This window comes from Lupinus angustifolius, chromosome LG12, assembly GCF_001865875.1.
Source record: "Lupinus angustifolius cultivar Tanjil chromosome LG12, LupAngTanjil_v1.0, whole genome shotgun sequence".
Classification (NCBI taxonomy): domain Eukaryota; kingdom Viridiplantae; phylum Streptophyta; class Magnoliopsida; order Fabales; family Fabaceae; genus Lupinus; species Lupinus angustifolius.
In genome coordinates this window covers 13,181,059-13,199,525 of record NC_032020.1, presented here as the reverse complement: position 1 = coordinate 13,199,525, position 18,467 = coordinate 13,181,059, and the positions used below count along the sequence as shown (strand labels likewise).

The window sequence follows — 18,467 nt, the reverse complement described above, 5'->3', positions numbered from 1 at the left end:
CAATCATGAGGCTACATAATTACAAGATCACAATTTTGTCAACTCATTTTAAAATGGATAGAGCATAAGAATTTGCCTAAAAAGTTATTGGGCATGTCTATATTTGCTTTTGATTTGCGGGCACGAACTAAGTTGTTCGTTTTATCATCACTACATCTAGTAACCTAGTCATTTTATGATAAGAGTTAGACAATAAAAATAACTTGGATATCGACCTAATTCAATTCTCATTAACTTGGATCCTATGTGGATCACACCAAAAATAAACCTAAATTATATTACCACTTATTAGTCACCTCTGTTCATCACTTTCATTTTGATCATCAACAATTTTCTTGAAATTAACCTGGTTTCAAGAGACAAGAATATACATTTACTCTAAATTAATTCATTGGGCTAACACTTTCATTTCCTTGCGTACATAATCCATTCCTTGTTATGAAGATCAAACTCGTGCTCTCACTAAATATGTTGATCGACTACTTTTCATATCAAATGACTTATAATTTTTTTTCTCATCACCAACCATTGACTCACTTTTTACCAATTGTTTTATGAGGACTATAAGAACGTATATGAAATTCTTTTGCAATTTATTCAGTTAGCTTTCCTAGCTTTTTTGTCCAGGGGTATGTTAGGGATCTTCTTTTATAATGGATTTAGTTTTTTTTTCCTTCTAACTTGGTTAACTTTAATTGGATTAATTAATTTTTTAAATTTATAAAACAATCCTTACCTACAATAGAATAAGTATGAAGTTATAAAGATAGTACATATGGCAATTGTATATGCTAGCTATGCTCACTTATCTTATGTGCTGTGAATAGGGTGGTCAATTAGGAATGACATTAGTGCTCTCTCAACATTGAGTGTGGCATAGAAAAACTCCAATTGTAATTATATATGCAGGTAACAAAATAAGTCACTTGTAAAAATATATAGAAAGAAAATAAGAAGAAAAAAATGAAAACAAAAATGAGCCGAATTATATTTTTGTTTATTTATGTTGAAGTGGTGAAACAAAAATGCTGGTACCCTGTTCTATGCTACATAATAACAATTAAAATATTTGGCATTTTTGTCTGTGCTGTTTTTTCGTTTGTTTTTTGGGATTACAATATTTGTGTGCTGTTTGTACAACGGTTTCTTACCTCTTTTTGGCTCCCTATCTCCCTGAACCTTAAGTCCTCCGAAAGCTCTGCCACCAAAATCTCTTTCTCTCAAAACTGAAAACAACATAGAAAAACATGATCAATCTCATCCAATTATCAAATCAAATATTCAACCAAAAAGTGACTACAATAAAAAAGAACAGTTTTTGCAGTATTCTTAATCATCAGAAGATTCTAAATTTATGTAACCACCCATTGTTTTTTTCCCTACTCAAAAGGGCATGATCAAAATATGAATGAATGAATGATATGAACAAATAAATAAATGAATGAATGTCTTCGTTTAATGCTTCACGTTCCAAATCAAATGCAACTCCTGATTTCACCAAAACTAAATCAAATGCTGCTCCTGAAATGACCAAAGTTAAATCAAATGTTATTCCTGAAACCATTTATGCTAAAACAAATGCTAGTTCTGAAAGGACCAATGCTAATGAAACCAACGTCTGCATCATCAATGCAAGCAACACAAACCCTTCTTCTGACACTGGTGGTGGCAAGAATGAGAAGAAAAAGAAGGTTCTTGCTTTTTATTTATCTCCTACCATGCATTGCATTTTTTCTTGTGTGTTAGTTAATGGAAATTGTACTTTCTTGTTGACCCTTTTTTTCTTTTGGTTCAAGTCTCTATTTCCAAAGATATTTGGATCAAAACGAAGTGGGAGAAGCTCAGATGAAGATGCACTCAAATCACAAATACAAGAAGGAGAGGGAGTTACTCTTGGTATTCATTAAATTGATTCTTTCTATTTTTATATTTCAATGTTGTGTTAGGGTTGCCATTTATAGTTTTCCTCTATGAATGTTTTTTGTATGGAAAGATTTGGAGAGGAAGATTGAGACGAGAAGAAAAGCTTTCTTGGAAGCATCTCCCATCATGAGAAAAAGTTTCTCAGGTATAATCAAGGTTGCATGCAATTAAGTTGTGTCAATTATTATATTGTTTTTATCATCATTCACAATCGTGTATTATATATAATAATGTTATCAATCTGGTACATACCCATTTACCTATCAAGCAAAATGAAATCTTCTTCATGAATTATTTTACTAGCTTACCTAAAAAAAGTGATTTTTTTTGTTATTAGTAAGATATTTTCTGATAATAGAAGAAATCAACTTTCCTTGATTGATATTTGACAAAACTCCCCTTGTCTTAACTGATATGAAGTATAATGTATACCAATGCAATTATAGAGTTGTCAAGATGTTAGTGACATAACATGATGAAATAAACCGTGACCTTAATTTGTTATTTACTCACAGAAAGGGAGACTAGTCCAGGGATTGAAGGTCTAAATTTGTCCAACTTTGAAAGGAGAATGGCTCCTGAAATTGGAATTCAGAGTTTTAGGTATGGGATTTTAACTTTGCTACATATTATAGCCAAATTTACATGATATCTTGTTCACTTTAATGTAACACCTTTGCATAATGGAAATTGCAGGATATTTGTTGCAACATGGAATGTGGGAGGAAAGTCGCCAAACTTTGACCTCAACCTTCAAGATTTCTTCTTGGTGGAGGGCTCGGCGGATATATATGTCTTGGGGTATGATAGACTCTTGAGACATTGTAGTAGCATATTTAGAGTTTGATGATGATTGCATTTAACATTTTGTAATATCATTGTATGTTAGTTGTTGAATATCTAATACTACATTTACCTTCTATCCAAGCTTAGGATCGGTTGTGTATATCATCATCAAGCACATATATAGCAGATATGAGAATGTTCTATTGATTAACTGGACACACTAGACAATATTAAGATTTAATGCATTAGAGAGAGTTATGATAAATCCTATTATAGAAAAGATGGTAGAATCGCTCTTTAGTTAGTTTGGACATGTGTGAAGAAGACGGATAGAAGCTTCAATAAGGAGAATAGATCAAGTAGAGGTTAGTCCATTTTCTAGACTAATGGAGAGGTCAAGAAAAACCATAGATGAAATGATTGGAAAATATTTAGAGATCAATGCTTTGTTAATAAGCATGATTTATGATAGAGCGTAATGGTGACATTTGATCCATATAATTAACACTCACATTATGAATTAAGACTTAGTTGTTGTATAATGATTGAAAATCAGGAACAAATTTTAACAGCCTTTAAAGGTCAAATGTATGTTTATAATTATGAAGCTACCAGCTTTTCCTTGCAGAAACTTACAGCTTGTGTAAGCAAAGCTGGTCTTCTATGGAGAGAAAAATAAATCAATCTATATGCTTTTGTTTCTCTCTATTCATTTTACTACAAGTTGATGTTATCTGACATATGTCTATTTTCCTTCAGGTTTCAGGAAATCGTTCCTCTTAGTGCAGGGAATGTTTTAGTAATTGAAGACAATGAACCTGCTGCAAAGTGGTTGGCATTGATAAGTCAAGCACTTAATAGACCAAAAAATGAGTACAGTGATTCATCTGATTCAGGAACAACCTCCAAAAACCTTAATAACTCTAAAGATTCAAAGTCCTCAGCAAGTGTGAATTTCTTTCAGAAGCCATCTCTTAAAGCTATCAGTAGGAACTATAGGGCAGAGGGTAGCAGTCTCCTTAAATCATGTAATTGTCCCATAGACCCTCCATCCAGGGAGAGAAGAAGGGTGAGAAAATTTAGTGATCCTTTAAGTAAGTTAGATTCTGATATCCATGGTGAGAGCAGTGTGGAAGAGTTACTTGCAATTGCTGAGATACCCTCTTCACCAACCCAAACCAAATACTCTCTTATATCAAGTAAGCAAATGGTTGGGATTTTTCTCACCATATGGACTAAGAAAGAGTTAGTGCCACATATTGGTCATCTTAGAGTAGACTCTGTGGGGAGAGGAATCATGGGTTGCTTAGGCAACAAGGTAAGTTCCTTTAGCATCATATCACTCAACATAGCTAGCTATAAATTCATCTTGAAACTATGTTGAATTATTGATACACATGGAACCAATAATTGATTGCAGGGATGTATATCAATAAGCATGTCATTACATCAAACAACATTCTGTTTCGTCTGTAGTCACTTGGCTTCGGGGGAAAAAGAAGGCGATGAGTTGAAGAGGAATGCTGATGTAAGTGAGATCATCAAAGGCATACAATTTACTAGGATCACCAAGAATCCTTGCCAACGAGCGCCAGAAAGGATAGTTGACCACGAGTAAGTTATCATTATATTGCTAATAGCTTTGCAATTTTTTTCTTCCATCCTTCTTTTATAAATGTACCTTGGTAATCATTTTTAGCATGTTTTGCAGTCGAATAATATGGCTGGGAGATTTAAATTATCGAGTGTCTTTGAGTTATGATGAAACAAGGGTCTTATTGGAGGATAATGATTGGGACACTCTCTTAGAGAAAGATCAAGTATGCCCTTCACTCATTTCTATATGTATTAAAAGGACAAAACTTGGGTGATGTTCATTTTTCCAATAAAAGTATTGTGTTTAACTATTAGACACCATATTTTTATTGATGAATTGTCATGTTCTTATAAGATTTGTCTTTGGTAAAATGCTACTTTCATTGTCACTTAAGTTAATTGTTGGACTTATCTTTTCATTAAACTTGCAGTTGAATATGGAAAGAGATGCAGGAAGAGTATTTAATGGTTTCAGAGAGGGACGAATTGTGTTTGCCCCAACATATAAGTACTCACATAATTCAGATTCTTATGCTGGTGAGACTACCAAATCTAAGAAGAAACGCCGAACTCCTGCATGGTATTGTATTCTCTTAAACTTATTACTACTATTAAATACTAACAATATGTGATATGATGAAACAAGTGAAGAAATGCTAGGTAGCAACCTTTTTCATACAGATAAATGAAATTGATTGATACTAATGTGTACAATTCATCAAAAAAATTCCAGGTGTGATAGGATATTATGGCGTGGCAATGGTATTGAACAATTATCATACATTCGTGGAGAATCAAGATTTTCTGACCATAGACCTGTTTGTGCTGTTTTTTCTGTAAATGTGGAAGTAAGAAACAGAAATATCAGGTTCAGGAAAGGTTATTCCTACACTAGTCCACGACTTGAATATGAAGATATCATACCTCAAAGGCATAGTTTGTATGATTATTGATATAAAACTCAAATTAAGCTTGTATATTTTTTAGGATTTATAGGAGAATGTTCTATCAACTTCCTTTATTTCCTTTCAATTTGCCCCTCACCCCAATACTGACTAAGGTGTCCATAGCTAGAATCCCAACACTTCATATAAGAACAAAGCAATGATTAATTATGTGATTATGAGTTTATGACCATTGTTATCTAAAGGCACTATTGAAACCAGTGGAGATCAATGTAAACAGAGTTGACACATGAAATTATAAAGGAAAACTTTTAGTATTTGTACAACCTAAGTATTCTCTCTTACATAAAAAAGTGTACATGGAACATGAAGCCAGGGGCTTATTCTTAGCATGTTATGTCCCAATTTGAGTTTTCTAAGGCATAAAAATCTCAAATTAGTTTTCTAAGGTACACCGCTATATTTGAAATGCAAATCAACTTTCAATTATTTTTATTGTTATTTTGCTTGAATTGATAAAGAAATAAGCAGTTTTAATGTGTTATTTAATCCTAAACAGAATTGGAAAAGAAAAAGGTTATGAAAAAGGTTATGCAGATAAATTGAAACCTAATCGGGTTTTAAGGAGCCGTTGGCGTCCATCTGGAAATTCCAACCCAAATTCTGTCACTTGACAGTCTTTTTCACATACAAACAAGTCTTCTTCCAATCTAAATTTCTTAAATTACTTTTTTTTACATACCTTGATAGAGTCATAATATGTCTCTTATAAAATCTTCATAATAATAAGAAAGTGGTATATATTATTTATAACTTAATCATTAATAAACTAAATATTATTTTATGATACAAATTAGTTTGGTGCAAGAGGATATATGATTTTACTAATCTCTCTCAACATACCTTTTGAGAGATTAGTAAAAAAGAACACAACACACATTATGTAACAAATAAAGACCCACACACACAAAACGAGGTCCATAATAAGTACGTGATAAACTGTTGCAGTGCAGATTCTGGTACTCGAAGGTGTTCACGTTTTCACTGTGTTTCCTTCCTTGTTTATTTCTCTTCTTATTTCTCATTGCTCATTTGCCCACACCAGCTCTGCAAAATCTCTGCATCAAGGTTTTACTCTTCATACCAAAAAAACCAGAGCCCACGACAGAAGAGAAAAGGGCATCAAATTTCTCGTAATGGTTGTCATTTGATTACTCCTACATACCCTCATTGTTTTCCCCTTCCTTTTGTAATGCTTGTCCCTTTCACACTTGCTGCATCACCATGCAACTTGGGTGCTAATGGTTACTATCTTAGCCACGCTGAACCATAAAGCTTAAATTTTGACCAATGATGTATTGTTCTTCCTGCTATCAACTTTGAGGTTTATCACATTTGAAGTGTTTCTACAGTTTCCAGCTTTTTCTTCAAACTGGGGTGTGATAAAAAATTGAACTTTGCATTGTGAGATAACGAATTCGGTATAAAAATTGTGCCCTTTTGTTTTTGTTCTTGTCGAGTGCTTACTGATTGGACATAATCTGATAAAGGGGTTTTGGATTTTTCATGAAAATGGGTGTTATGAACTCAAAATCTGAAAAGAATGAAGCTTTGTGTCTTTGTAGAAAGAAAGAGATTCATTAAGGTGGCTATTGATTCTAGATATGCTTTAGCAGCTGCCTATGTTTCTTACATTCAATCCCTTAGAAATGTTGGCATTGCTCTTAGGAGATATGCTGAGGGTGAGATATTGGTAGAGTCTTCTCTGTCAATTTCTGATAAAACCCTTTCTCAAACCAGTTACCCTTCTCCACCATCACATGTAGCTGAGGCTGAAGTTGAAGTTTCTGAGTCACCCTTGAACAATGAGGTTCATTTTTCACCTTCTGTGTTCTCTGTAAGTTACATGAATTCTGGGAGTAATGCTGCTTTGACTGTTACGATCAATGCTTGTGGTAACAACAATTGTTTGGATGATGAGGCCACTGTGTTTCCTATGTCAACACCTCCTGAGTCAGGTGCTTCTTGGGATTACTTTGAACCTGGGGAGGATAGTGAGAGCTTCAGGTTCACAGCGCCAACTAGTGCGTTTCGAGAGTGCAGGGGCCAATTGTTAGAAGTTGATTCAGATGGAAATTGTGTGATGAAACTCAACCTGAATGAGAAGTTTGGTAGAAACTTCAGTGGTTCTGCAATAGGAAATGAGTGTAGCAGCCCTCATGCACATTTCTCTGATCATTCAATTGTTTCGAGGGGAGTTGAAGGTTGCAAAGAAATGATTGGTGGTGAAGTGAAACAGACAGAGTTACCAGGTAATGGAGGTGTTATAAAGGAGACTGGAGCAGATAAGGGTTCTATTGGAAGATCCAGTTCAAAAAGGGAGAAGAACATAGCTGGGGAAAATGTGTGCACAGAAAGAGAGGATCCTTCAGAGTTCATTACACACAGGGCTAAATATTTTCTCTCTAGTATAAAGGATATCGAGCATCGGTTCATTCGAGCATCTGAATCTGGAAAGGAGGTCTCGAGGCTGTTAGAGGCTAACAAAATCAAGGTTGGGTATTCTGAGGCAAAAGGTAATTTCTTGTTTGTTAACTTCTTTTTTCCCCATACACTGAAGTTAATATGATCTATGTATGTAATAGTGCAACATATAGCTGGCTAGACATTTCTTTTAGTTAAGTCTGATTGCTTATCTCCTTCTGATAGGAAAGCAATCTCCCATGGCTATTTTAGCAGCTGTCCAGCCAGCGTATTGTGGTCGAAAGGCTATGCCTGTTTCCCAGGGTAAGTTGTAGCTCAGTTATATAAATAGACACTGATCAGTGATCACGAACTTGTTAACATCTAATGATTTGTATAACCATGAACATTAGTCCTTGAAGGTTTGGGTTTGCATTTTCCTATGAATTGGGCTTATTACTGTATAAAAGGTCTCTACATACTTCATTAACTCTTTTTAGATTTTCCTTTACTTGACATGGAATGAAACTGCACTGGATAAGGCACAAGCTTTAAACTTTAAGCTGCTATTGCTAATAGATATATAACTATTTCTATTTCCTCTATACTTGCTGAATGTTTTAAGTTTGGTAACAAAAAGTGTTTTTTTTTTCAATTTGGTTTAAGGTAATTCTTGTCTGTGGCATGCAGTTATCTGGATGGTTCGAGTTTGAATTGTCATTTAGTTAAGGATTAAATAATGGTTTTAGCTGTATGGTAAAGCTAAACTATGAAATTAAGAGGTATATTGTATTGCTCTAAGCAATCTGGTATACCTGTAGGGCTGTAGGTACTATAGCTTGAGCTATAACGTATCATTTTTTGCCAAAATTTCTTTACATAACTTTTTTTAAAGCTTTAACTATCATGTCACTGTTTCATTTGCCTGCTGTAGCTTTTCATACTTGAAAGATGAATACTTTCGATGGACTAGTTTCTCAGCGTTTTTTGTATTCTGTAGAACCTGTACAAAAAACTATTAGTTGGAGACGGACGACATCTTCTCGATCATCTTCATCCAAGAATGCTTTGGCTACAAAACCAAAGGAAGATATCGATGATAGTGGAAGTGACTTTGTTGAAGAATTCTGCATGATTGCTGGAAGCCATTCGTCCACCCTTGACAGACTGTATGCATGGGAGCGAAAACTCCACAATGAAGTGAAGGTATTACAATTAGCATAAAAGAAGTGAAGGTATTACAATTAGCATAAAAAAAGTGAAGGTTTTATGTTGAAGACACTAAATTAAAACCATGTTTTAACTGGATGGATCTGATATCACATGAAATATGCTATTTTACATAATGAGCAACTGTTATGTAATTTCTTAAGATTATCCACTCAATGAGGATCTGTGTACCTTGTACTTTTATGCCTATACTACATGGAATCTCAATTGTCTTGGGACCCTAACAATAGGATTTGAGTATAAGATGCATGAGAAACTTAGATCCCTTAGATACGTTGCACTTAGGATTCTTGTGTACCAAATGGCTTCCTAGTAATGTTTTTTGAAAATGTACTACCATCATAGTGTTCATTTGCTGTGGCAATATGCATTTCAGGGCTTATTTGTTGTTATCTTTCCATCCATGATTGATAGGGAGTATGCAATGTAACAAATTGAGAACCTGGTTGATCTTTTCAGTTAACATATAGGAGTAATTTACTGCAGACTCCAATTTTATTTAAATTTTAGTATTTTCACCTCCAATGCAGTTCCACTTCAATTGTATGCTAGGAGTTAATGCTATTCCTCAACAATAAAGTAAATGATGCATCTCAAGTTATTTTTATTTGTCAACTATCAAGGTAATTGGACTGTGCTATCTGCAGGCCTGTGAATCCATCAGAAAGGATTATGATCGAAAATGTGTCCAGCTTAGACAGCAATTTGCAAAAGATCAAGGAACTCAAGTAATTGACAAAACCCGGTCAGTTGTGAAGGATCTGCATTCACGGATAAAAGTGGCTATTTATTCTGTTGATTCAATATCGAAACAAATTGAGAGAATGAGGGATGAAGAATTGTTCCCACAACTTTTGGAATTAACTGACGGGTAGGGTTCTGGATTTTATATTTATGTTACCTTCAAACTTTGCTATCTCTTTGCTACCTTTTAACCACAACACTCCTTGCCATTTGAGTGTTACAATTATAGCTACTATTGGCTCAAGGAACTATTACTTGTGTAGATTGATGAGGATGTGGAAGGCCATGCTTGGATGTCATCATGCACAGTACATCACCATCTCCTTGGCATATCATTCAAAGAGCTCAAGAGGAACCTTGCAAGGAGAAGCACGGAGAGAAATAATGAGTCAGCTGCAAGAAGAAATTGAGTTCTTTGGTCTGAGTTTTGCTAACTGGATAAACAGCCCCACTTCATACATGGCAGCTCTCAATGGGTGGCTGCAGAACTGTATACTGCAACCAAGGGAGCGATCCAGGAACAGAAGGCCATTCTCCCCTCGCCGAGTTCTGGCACCACCTATATTTGTTCTTTGTCGTGACTGGTCCGCTGGCATCAAGGCTTTGCCCTCTGAAGAACTAAGTCAAGAGATGGGAAGTTTTTTTGTCTGATCTTCGCCATCTAATGGAGCAGCAAAAGGATCAACTTAAGCAACAGAATTCAGCAAATGCAAGCACTGCTGAAACTGAAGGTGACATTAATGAAGACAATGAAGATGAGTCTGCAAATTTGTGCTGCATATATGCAAGTTTAACCAGGGTTCTTGATAGACTGACCAAATTTCCTGAGGCATCATTAAAGATGTATGAAGATATCAGGCAAAAAAGTGAAGCAGCCCAAAACGCATATCACAATTACAGAACTATAAGAGCTGAAAAAATTTAATCCTCAACTACATGTTCGAAAGACACACCAAAAATATTGTAAAAGCATCTGGTCTTGTTGGTGGAGAGAACTTTGTTACTTGACGGAGTAAACTCTCTGAAAATTGGTTCAGTCCATGATATGATGACTAGCAAAGACTATCGAGCTGTGGTAAAATTGTAGTTACTTAATTAGTAGTTGTTACTTGTTACTCAGTCTTTCATTCATCTATTTTTTCCGCCCAGTGAAAAAGTGTCCATTGGCATGAAGAAGCAAAGGTCAGTTGATTAATTCTCATTATTTTTTGTATGTTTACATTCCATTGTAGATGGAAATAGTAGCAACTATGTGTGTTAGCTTTTACATGTTAAGCTAGATTGCCTTAAGAACGGGATATTATATTCTATGCTTAAACAGCAATAGTTTCCATTAAGTATATGTCTTCACAGCTTCTCACAACAATAAAAAACATAGAATAAACTAGCTATAAGTATTTTTATTTTTTCACAAATAATGAAGCCTCATGTGCATTGTTATTTGTTTAGCTGTTCCAACCACTACTATTATACTACAATTTCAACAATGAGGTAAAAATAATAATTTTCCATGTTAATCTTCTGTGTGGCCATCCTTTATTAGAATCCCACATGTTGTGTGTACTGTGAGTAAGCTTCTGATTGCATGGCAATAGGGGCTCTTGTAACATGATCAGGAAGATCAAATGCATCAACAAGTTCCCTTGCGATATTCCTCACTTGGAAACACAGATACTCTGACAGTTTGTGAATTGCCTGAGATGGGAAAACTTCAATATTTGATAATACTAAGATTACAATGTTGAAAAGAACAAGAAAAAACTAGATACATTGGCACAATTAGAGGTATCAGGAAAAAGAAACATAACCAGATGTAATCAAAGTGTGAAAACTGCACAGATGTTTTAATCCAAGTTTTTATTAGTTACACCTGATTTTTCTTCATGATAGTAGCTACTACCCACAGTCCATTGGTAATTAAGAGTCTATTTGCGAGTTGAGTTTTGGAGGGGAATGAAGTGAAATAGAAGGTTGTTTGTTCACTTGTGTACTAGATTTAAAAGAAAACTATATCAACTTTATTTGAAACAAAATTAACATCATACCTTGGCTTTATTTGGAGCCACATAATCAACATTACGGTAGGTTCCAATGTCATTCCATATTCGATCCAGAGCATAAAGATCACAAACAAGTTTCAGAGCAGCTTGAGAACTTGGATCAGGAGAGCTGATATAGAAATAAGCCAGTTTAAAATTGGACACTATGTTATGCAAATAAAGGAGATAAACAAATACTATAAACTAGGATATAGCAAGAACCTCTCCACAGCTTCAATGAACTTAGCAAGGATGACTGACTCAATATGTGACTCTGCAAGTGTCAAAAGGTGATTTAAGCATCTATTCCATGCACCAAAGTTTCCAAGAGATTTAGAATGCTTCCTAAGTCTTACAGCAACACTCTGAAGTAACCTTGATGTTCGGTACTGCAAGTGAAAAACAAAATGAAATATTGATTCATTTATGTTTGGCAAATGTTAACATTGTACTCAAGGAACCTAGATCAAACTCACTCTGAAAGCATCCAACTGAAATTTAGGATTTCGTAAGTGGTCTTCGCCTTCCCACCGAGCAGTAACTGGATTTGGCTGTGACAAATATGTATTCATGGATTCTCTCAAGTAATTCCATGTGACTGAAAAAGTCCCTCCTTTGAACTTTCCTTGATATTGTTTCAAAAGGTCACCTGCAACCTTCAGTTGTAAAGGAAAAAATCAGAACTATGATTTTGCTTTCAGGACAAGAATTAAAACATAACAACAGTATGGCTATAAAAGTCTCTGTATAAGTGAGCTTATAGCTAGTAACCTGTTGAAGAAGAACCGTGTTGTCTCCTTCAAATGTCTGAAAAATGTCATGATCATTCCTCAAGCTACCGAATCGATTAACAGCAGCATAACCATGGCCTCCACAGGCTTCCCTACAGATGCTCAGTGACTTTGCAGTATATGAAGTTACATAGGCCTTTAGACCTGCAGAAAGAGCATGGACATCTGCAACTAATTCTTCATCATGAGTTTTCTTCATTTCAGAGTACTTCTCCACTAAACTTGTAGTGGCAAAATGGAATGCATAAGTTGAAGCCAGCATTGGCATAAGCTTATGCTGTTGAGACTGATAATCAAGAATACTGACTTCAGGCTGATTTGGAGGTCCAAATTGCTGACGAAGTAGAGAATATCGGGTGGCAATTGTGGCCGCGACCTTCAGGACACTTACTGAAGAATATGCAAGGCCTACCCTACCACCTACAAGTTCCCCAAGAGTTGCAGCAAACCGCTTATTTGCAGAAGGAAGATTACTTGTGTACTTGCCATCATGGGAGACATCTCCAAAACGGTTTAGAAGATTGTCGCGAGGAATTCTTACAGATCGGAATCTCAATGCTCCATTATCAACACCATTGAGACCAACTTTATGACCACAATCATGTATCTCGATTCCTGGAAGTGGTTGATGGGTCTTCATATCCCTTATTGGAACTATGAAAGCATGGACACCCATATCAGAAACTTCTTTTGTGTCATAAGTGGGCAACTTCAACCTGGCAAAAACAGTAGCAAACTTTCCATGCACTGCAGCATTGCCAATCCACCATTTGATGGCACCATCATTTGGTGTATCAATGATAAATTCATCAGTGATAGGATCAAAGGTGGCGATAGTTTGGAGGCCCTGCACATTTGAACCTTTTAAGCACGAAAAAGGCAAGCAATTTAGAACTGTGTAGCTGGGACAATGGTATATAGTAGGTAGCATGCTTGAGTTGAAAGACAATAGAAATTTGTTTCTTCTTAAAAAAGACCCTAAAGACATTGTCAAGTTGGGAATGGTAGACATTCTAATAACAAGATAAAATAAATGGCACTTGAACATGATCAAAGACTGATTTTCATTGGTAAATCAAAGAGACTACGAAGACTGTTTTTCTTACATGATGACATGCAGGTTTCAGTAACAGAGAGGATTTGTTTGGGTAAATAACTTAATTAAGCACTTATTTATTAAGTTTTTTGGAATAAGCTAATAAAACTTATTTTCATAAACTTCTAATACTCTTTTTGAAATATGTTAAAATAAGCTAATTATAAAGTTTATTTTCATAAGTTGTTGCATAAGCTCAAATAAGCACCCTATAAGCTCTTTCAAACACCCCCATTAATCTAAAATCCCAACTCTATTCAATAAATTTCTCTAATGCCATTTCATGTTTCAATAATGTTCATGTAGTTGCATAATTATAGATGATCACCTAAACTAGCTGATATAATAAAGTGATATAACGAAGGTTACATTTACAATATGATTTAGACATATGAAATTACTTACCATGGTGAAGCTCAGTCATAGCAAAACAACCAGGGTAGTCCAAGTTATCAATGCCATCATAGTACTTATCCTTATGCTTCTGAGTTCCCAAATTCATAACAGAACCACCCCACAAACTGCAATAAAGTTATAAAAAATCATAACAAGTTCCAAAATTTTCAATACCCCAAAATTAAACACATAAAATTAACCACACCTACCTATACTGCACGCCCATTTTAATCCCAAGTGACATGTCAACACTGCCAACAGCTTCTAACAACGAGAAATAGGTAGATGGATCATGAAGCACATAACGTAAGGGCCTAATCCCAGCCTCTCTAACAAGACCCACAAGCTGTTTCATGCATAACTCTCTATGATTATCTTTGGAAATCTCAAGTGGGGTTTGAAGGTGTGGGTTTGCGTTGAAGTAGTTGAACACTTTTTCTTGTATATCTCTGTGTTTCCCTCTCATATAGGAAGAAAGCGATGACGTGTCCACGTTCAGCTTCGTTCTCGACGCGCATGATAACATGTATAAGTAGTTAGTGTTGGGAAGGTGTGGAAGAGGGTTTAAGTGTTGGGTTAGCTTCTGGATTCGCCTCTCTGCTTCGGGGTTTGAAGTTGGGGTTTGCATGTTCTTGTTTTTTTTTGGAAGGAAGTAGAGTAAGTTTTGGGAAGGTTGAGCTATGAAATGGGATAGAGTTATGGATCTTTTTGGTGTTTAGTGGTGATGATAGGGAAAGTCTGCATTCATTGCATGAATTACGTAGCTTGGAAGCAAAAGAGCTATATTAACTTATTAACTTAAAGGCGTGTATGGATAGGATCAAGGACTTTCTGATTAACTTTCGTGGCGCGCTTTCCAACCTCTTCCTTTCCGAATTGGATAATAATAGTAATAGTCTAATGATTAGTTGATTGTCGTATCTAGTAATATATATACATATAAGAGTAAACATCTGTTTACATTCAAGTTAACTAGTTATATTTAATCTCAGATATTAATTTTTTATATCCAATCAACCAAATGAGTGAGTGCAATAAGTGATGAGAGAGAAAACGAGAAATATTAAATAACTTTTAAGTTTCATTCATTTGGTTCGTTAGATCTAAGAAAATCAATTGTTAAAATTAAGTGTAACTAACTTAACTTGGGTGTCAACGGATCTCATTCATATATATATATATATATTTTGTTGTATTGTGACTTGTGAAGTAGAAGAATAGATCAATCGTATGTTTCTAATGTGACGAGAGCTAGATTTACTAAGATTATAAGTGTTCCATCTCAGTTATCCAGACATCTCGGTTATCTGGGATGATCTCTCTGCTCAATTCCACCAAAAACCAGGCATAACCAGTAGAAGAACCTCGTCGGAGCTATTACCTTATTCCTAGTGTGAATATTCATTTTTGTCTGGCCTATAAAAAACCCAACATATTTTAAAAGTAATTACTTTCTCAAAATAATTATTTTATTATTTTTTTATGAATTTTAGGGTTTATTTTGAATTTAAATGAGATATTTCAGATATCCTAAAATGATAAAAATAATATATTTATTTATTTTTTCGAATTATATTATAAAAGAAATAAAAGATAATTAAAAACATTTTTTATTAATTTTTATAATAAAAATCGAATTTATAAAAATAAATAAAACAAATGAGATTTTCAATTCCAAATAAATAATAAAATAAATTTTTATTTTAGTTTTTTCGAAAATATAAATTTAAGATATAATTTAGAATATTCAAAAAAAAATTTGTTATTTAATTCGAATATATAAATAATTTAATAAATAAACCAAGTTTAAAAATGTATTTTTATAAAAAAGTAATAAAATAAAATATATATATATATATATATACACCAAGTCAATCTGACTTGACGGGTGCCTACTATTATGGGGTTGTGGGTTAGTAGATAGTGAGTTTGTTAACATTTTGTTAGGATTAGATTAGGTTAAATTTTGTATATAAATAGGGTATTGGAATTAGGTTAGGGGCTTATTCTAAAAAAACAAAAAAACACTACACAAAGAAAAGAATTTTTGCCAAAAAAAAAAGAAGAAAAAACAAATCCTACCGTGTGATCAGTGCAAGCAAGCTTAGGCGAAGCAGTATGCATCTGCCATCCACGTCGTTGGTTTAGTCTTCATCGTACCACATCCATTGACCAGCCAACATAACCCATCGTGGCACGTAGGCGGTTGAGTCACAGCGTGTGTGGACATTCACGCACAAGAACCAGACCCATGTTCATAAGGCACAGTCTACTGCGGCCAAATGCGCACAAGACGCGGTGCGCCTGTCCTTCCATCCAATCACGTCACGATAGCGAAGAGGGTGCATCATACGTTCGTGGTCATTCCCGTAGGAGACCCAAGCCTCCTTCCCTAGACCGTGATCCCCTACAACCGTGTGCAGTCAAACCTCCGTGTTCTCCCTTTCTCGTCCATCCAGCATCCGCCACATGCCACTATCCAGACAGCATCTTTGTTTCATCCACTCTTTAGACTACACATCAAGCACTTATTGTGCTTCATGTTACACTGGATTATAACTAAATTAGGTTTATTTATTTATTTATTTATTTTGTATTATGTTTATATTAATGTGCATAATTAAACTATAACCTATTAACAAATAAAAATGTCATTTTCTTTGTCATCTTCCGGAAGTTGTTTGTAAAAAATAAAATAAAATTATTGTGTTTATAATAATAATAATAATAAAAAAGTGGTAAAATTATCTTATAAGATAATTATTAAATATTGTTTTATGACTCATTTTTAGCGGCTAATAATTTTGTTTTTGTTTTTGTTGTAACTAAATAAAAATTGTTATTTGCACAAATTCAAAATATGGTTCAATTTAAAATTATTTTTAATAAGAGCAGTGTAATTTGAAATGATTTCACATAACATTGTTTACAACAAAAATTTAACTTTTTTGGGATTAATCAAAGGGTGAAGGCATGTCGTGTTTACATTTCTTGTCCTCATATCATCCTTGAATGGTCGCGTTACGACGCTTCTTTTCATTCGATTAATTACTTTTACCTATAAACCATTTTAAAATTAGAACTACGTAAGTCTTGATTTCCTAAGATGTATAGGAATACGTAGGTGCAAGTAATATTGTTAGACTTAAAAATAAAAAATAATTAAATATTTTGTTGCACACAAATTCAGTTTTAAATAATTTAAAGGTATTTAAATCATACAATTGACAAGGGTGTCGTTTAATTACGGGCGGACGATGTGCTAATACCTTTCTCGATCCGTAATCGACTCCCGAACCTGGATATCACAATCCAAAAGCCTAATGTGATGGGCTTAAAATATTTTTCTACATTTTTAACCATAAAATGTAGTTGCGACTCTAAGAGGTCGCGTAACTGAAAATCGGGGCGCGACACTTAGCATTCCAGGCCGAAGCCGATCTGACACGCCACTAACAACGCACTGCCATGATTCCTACAATCTCATCTACCCTTGCCAACATGACAAGAATAAGTCTGTAATACGGCTGTCAGACCTGACGCAAACTACAAGTCAACTATGCATAGAGTATGGCCCTACCAAAGCCGCCTGACACGGAAAAGTAGCCCCCGACAAGTAAGGATGGTCGATCATGCCAACAGTACTCTTCATAGTCACGTCATCCACCTCAACGATTATAAATAGGGGTCTCTTCCAACATGAAGTATCACTAAGAATTCATCATTCGTCATTATTACTCTCTACTTACTTTTTGCTTCTCATTTATTGCTCATGAGCATTACCTCTCCAGTCTTACCGACTTCATCGTCGGAGAAACTTTTCAGGTATTTCCACTAGCGAGTCCAAGTCAACCTTCGTTCAGATTCCAGAAAAACTCTTGCCCGAATATTGAAAGAAATATGTATGTAGATATAACTAATAAAATCTCAATAATACAATAAAAAATTAATTATAATTAAAATTTAATCATAAATAATAGCGCAAAAAACATAAATACATTTATCTCCAAATATGACAAACAATATGTATATTTGTACAAGTTTTTCTCATATTTAGGAATGAGTTTTAGAGGTCATAGTTTAGGTTATTATATCAACAAAATTAGTGTTGAAAAAATAAAATCAAAATACAGTAAGACGAAATATTTTGTTGAGCCATGGTGATGGAGTGTTTATGCACACCTCCTTGCTCAAGGAGGTAGTGCATGTTATCTAGTTAAGTTTTGAGTTTTTGTTCTTTATTGATTCTAATAAATGATAAACATGTCATAAAAATGTATCATTCTATATGTTACTGCTTTTAATTGGTTTAAAAAATATATAATTATTAAAAAAAATATTTAATTATATTTTTTCAACCAATCACAAATATTAATATATGAACTGAGACACATTTATACGAGAGCATATTACTCCCCTAATCAAATAAGTTCGAGGATATTTGGGACTAAAAAAACTTGTATAAGTGACAATTTGCTGGTGCCGGTTGAAAAGAATT

At 34.4% G+C, this 18,467-nt stretch overlaps 2 protein-coding genes and 1 pseudogene across 3 annotated transcripts; 2 read left to right on the top strand and 1 right to left on the bottom strand.

Moving 5' to 3' along the window:
• On the top strand, positions 1,079 to 5,589 carry LOC109362444 (type I inositol polyphosphate 5-phosphatase 5-like). 2 transcript variants are annotated; one of them, XM_019608240.1, is made up of 10 exons: positions 1,079 to 1,691; positions 1,797 to 1,896; positions 1,994 to 2,068; positions 2,439 to 2,526; positions 2,620 to 2,724; positions 3,469 to 4,027; positions 4,130 to 4,323; positions 4,409 to 4,529; positions 4,737 to 4,885; positions 5,039 to 5,589. In XM_019608240.1, the coding sequence occupies exons 1-10, from the start codon at positions 1,446 to 1,448 to the stop codon at positions 5,256 to 5,258; spliced, it is 1,857 nt and encodes a 618-aa protein (XP_019463785.1). In that variant the 5' UTR covers positions 1,079 to 1,445; the 3' UTR covers positions 5,259 to 5,589. The 2 variants fall into 2 exon arrangements, with proteins under 2 accessions (XP_019463785.1, XP_019463786.1); XM_019608241.1 differs by having other exon boundaries at positions 1,081 to 1,691; positions 4,421 to 4,529; positions 5,039 to 5,588.
• On the top strand, positions 6,183 to 10,911 carry LOC109362448 (annotated as a pseudogene).
• On the bottom strand, positions 10,929 to 14,597 carry LOC109362443 (acyl-coenzyme A oxidase 2, peroxisomal-like). Its single transcript, XM_019608239.1, has 7 exons — positions 14,179 to 14,597; positions 13,979 to 14,094; positions 12,458 to 13,338; positions 12,163 to 12,342; positions 11,909 to 12,075; positions 11,693 to 11,816; positions 10,929 to 11,342 (listed from the first exon to the last, which is right to left on the bottom strand). The coding sequence occupies exons 1-7, from the start codon at positions 14,595 to 14,597 to the stop codon at positions 11,187 to 11,189; spliced, it is 2,043 nt and encodes a 680-aa protein (XP_019463784.1). The 3' UTR covers positions 10,929 to 11,186.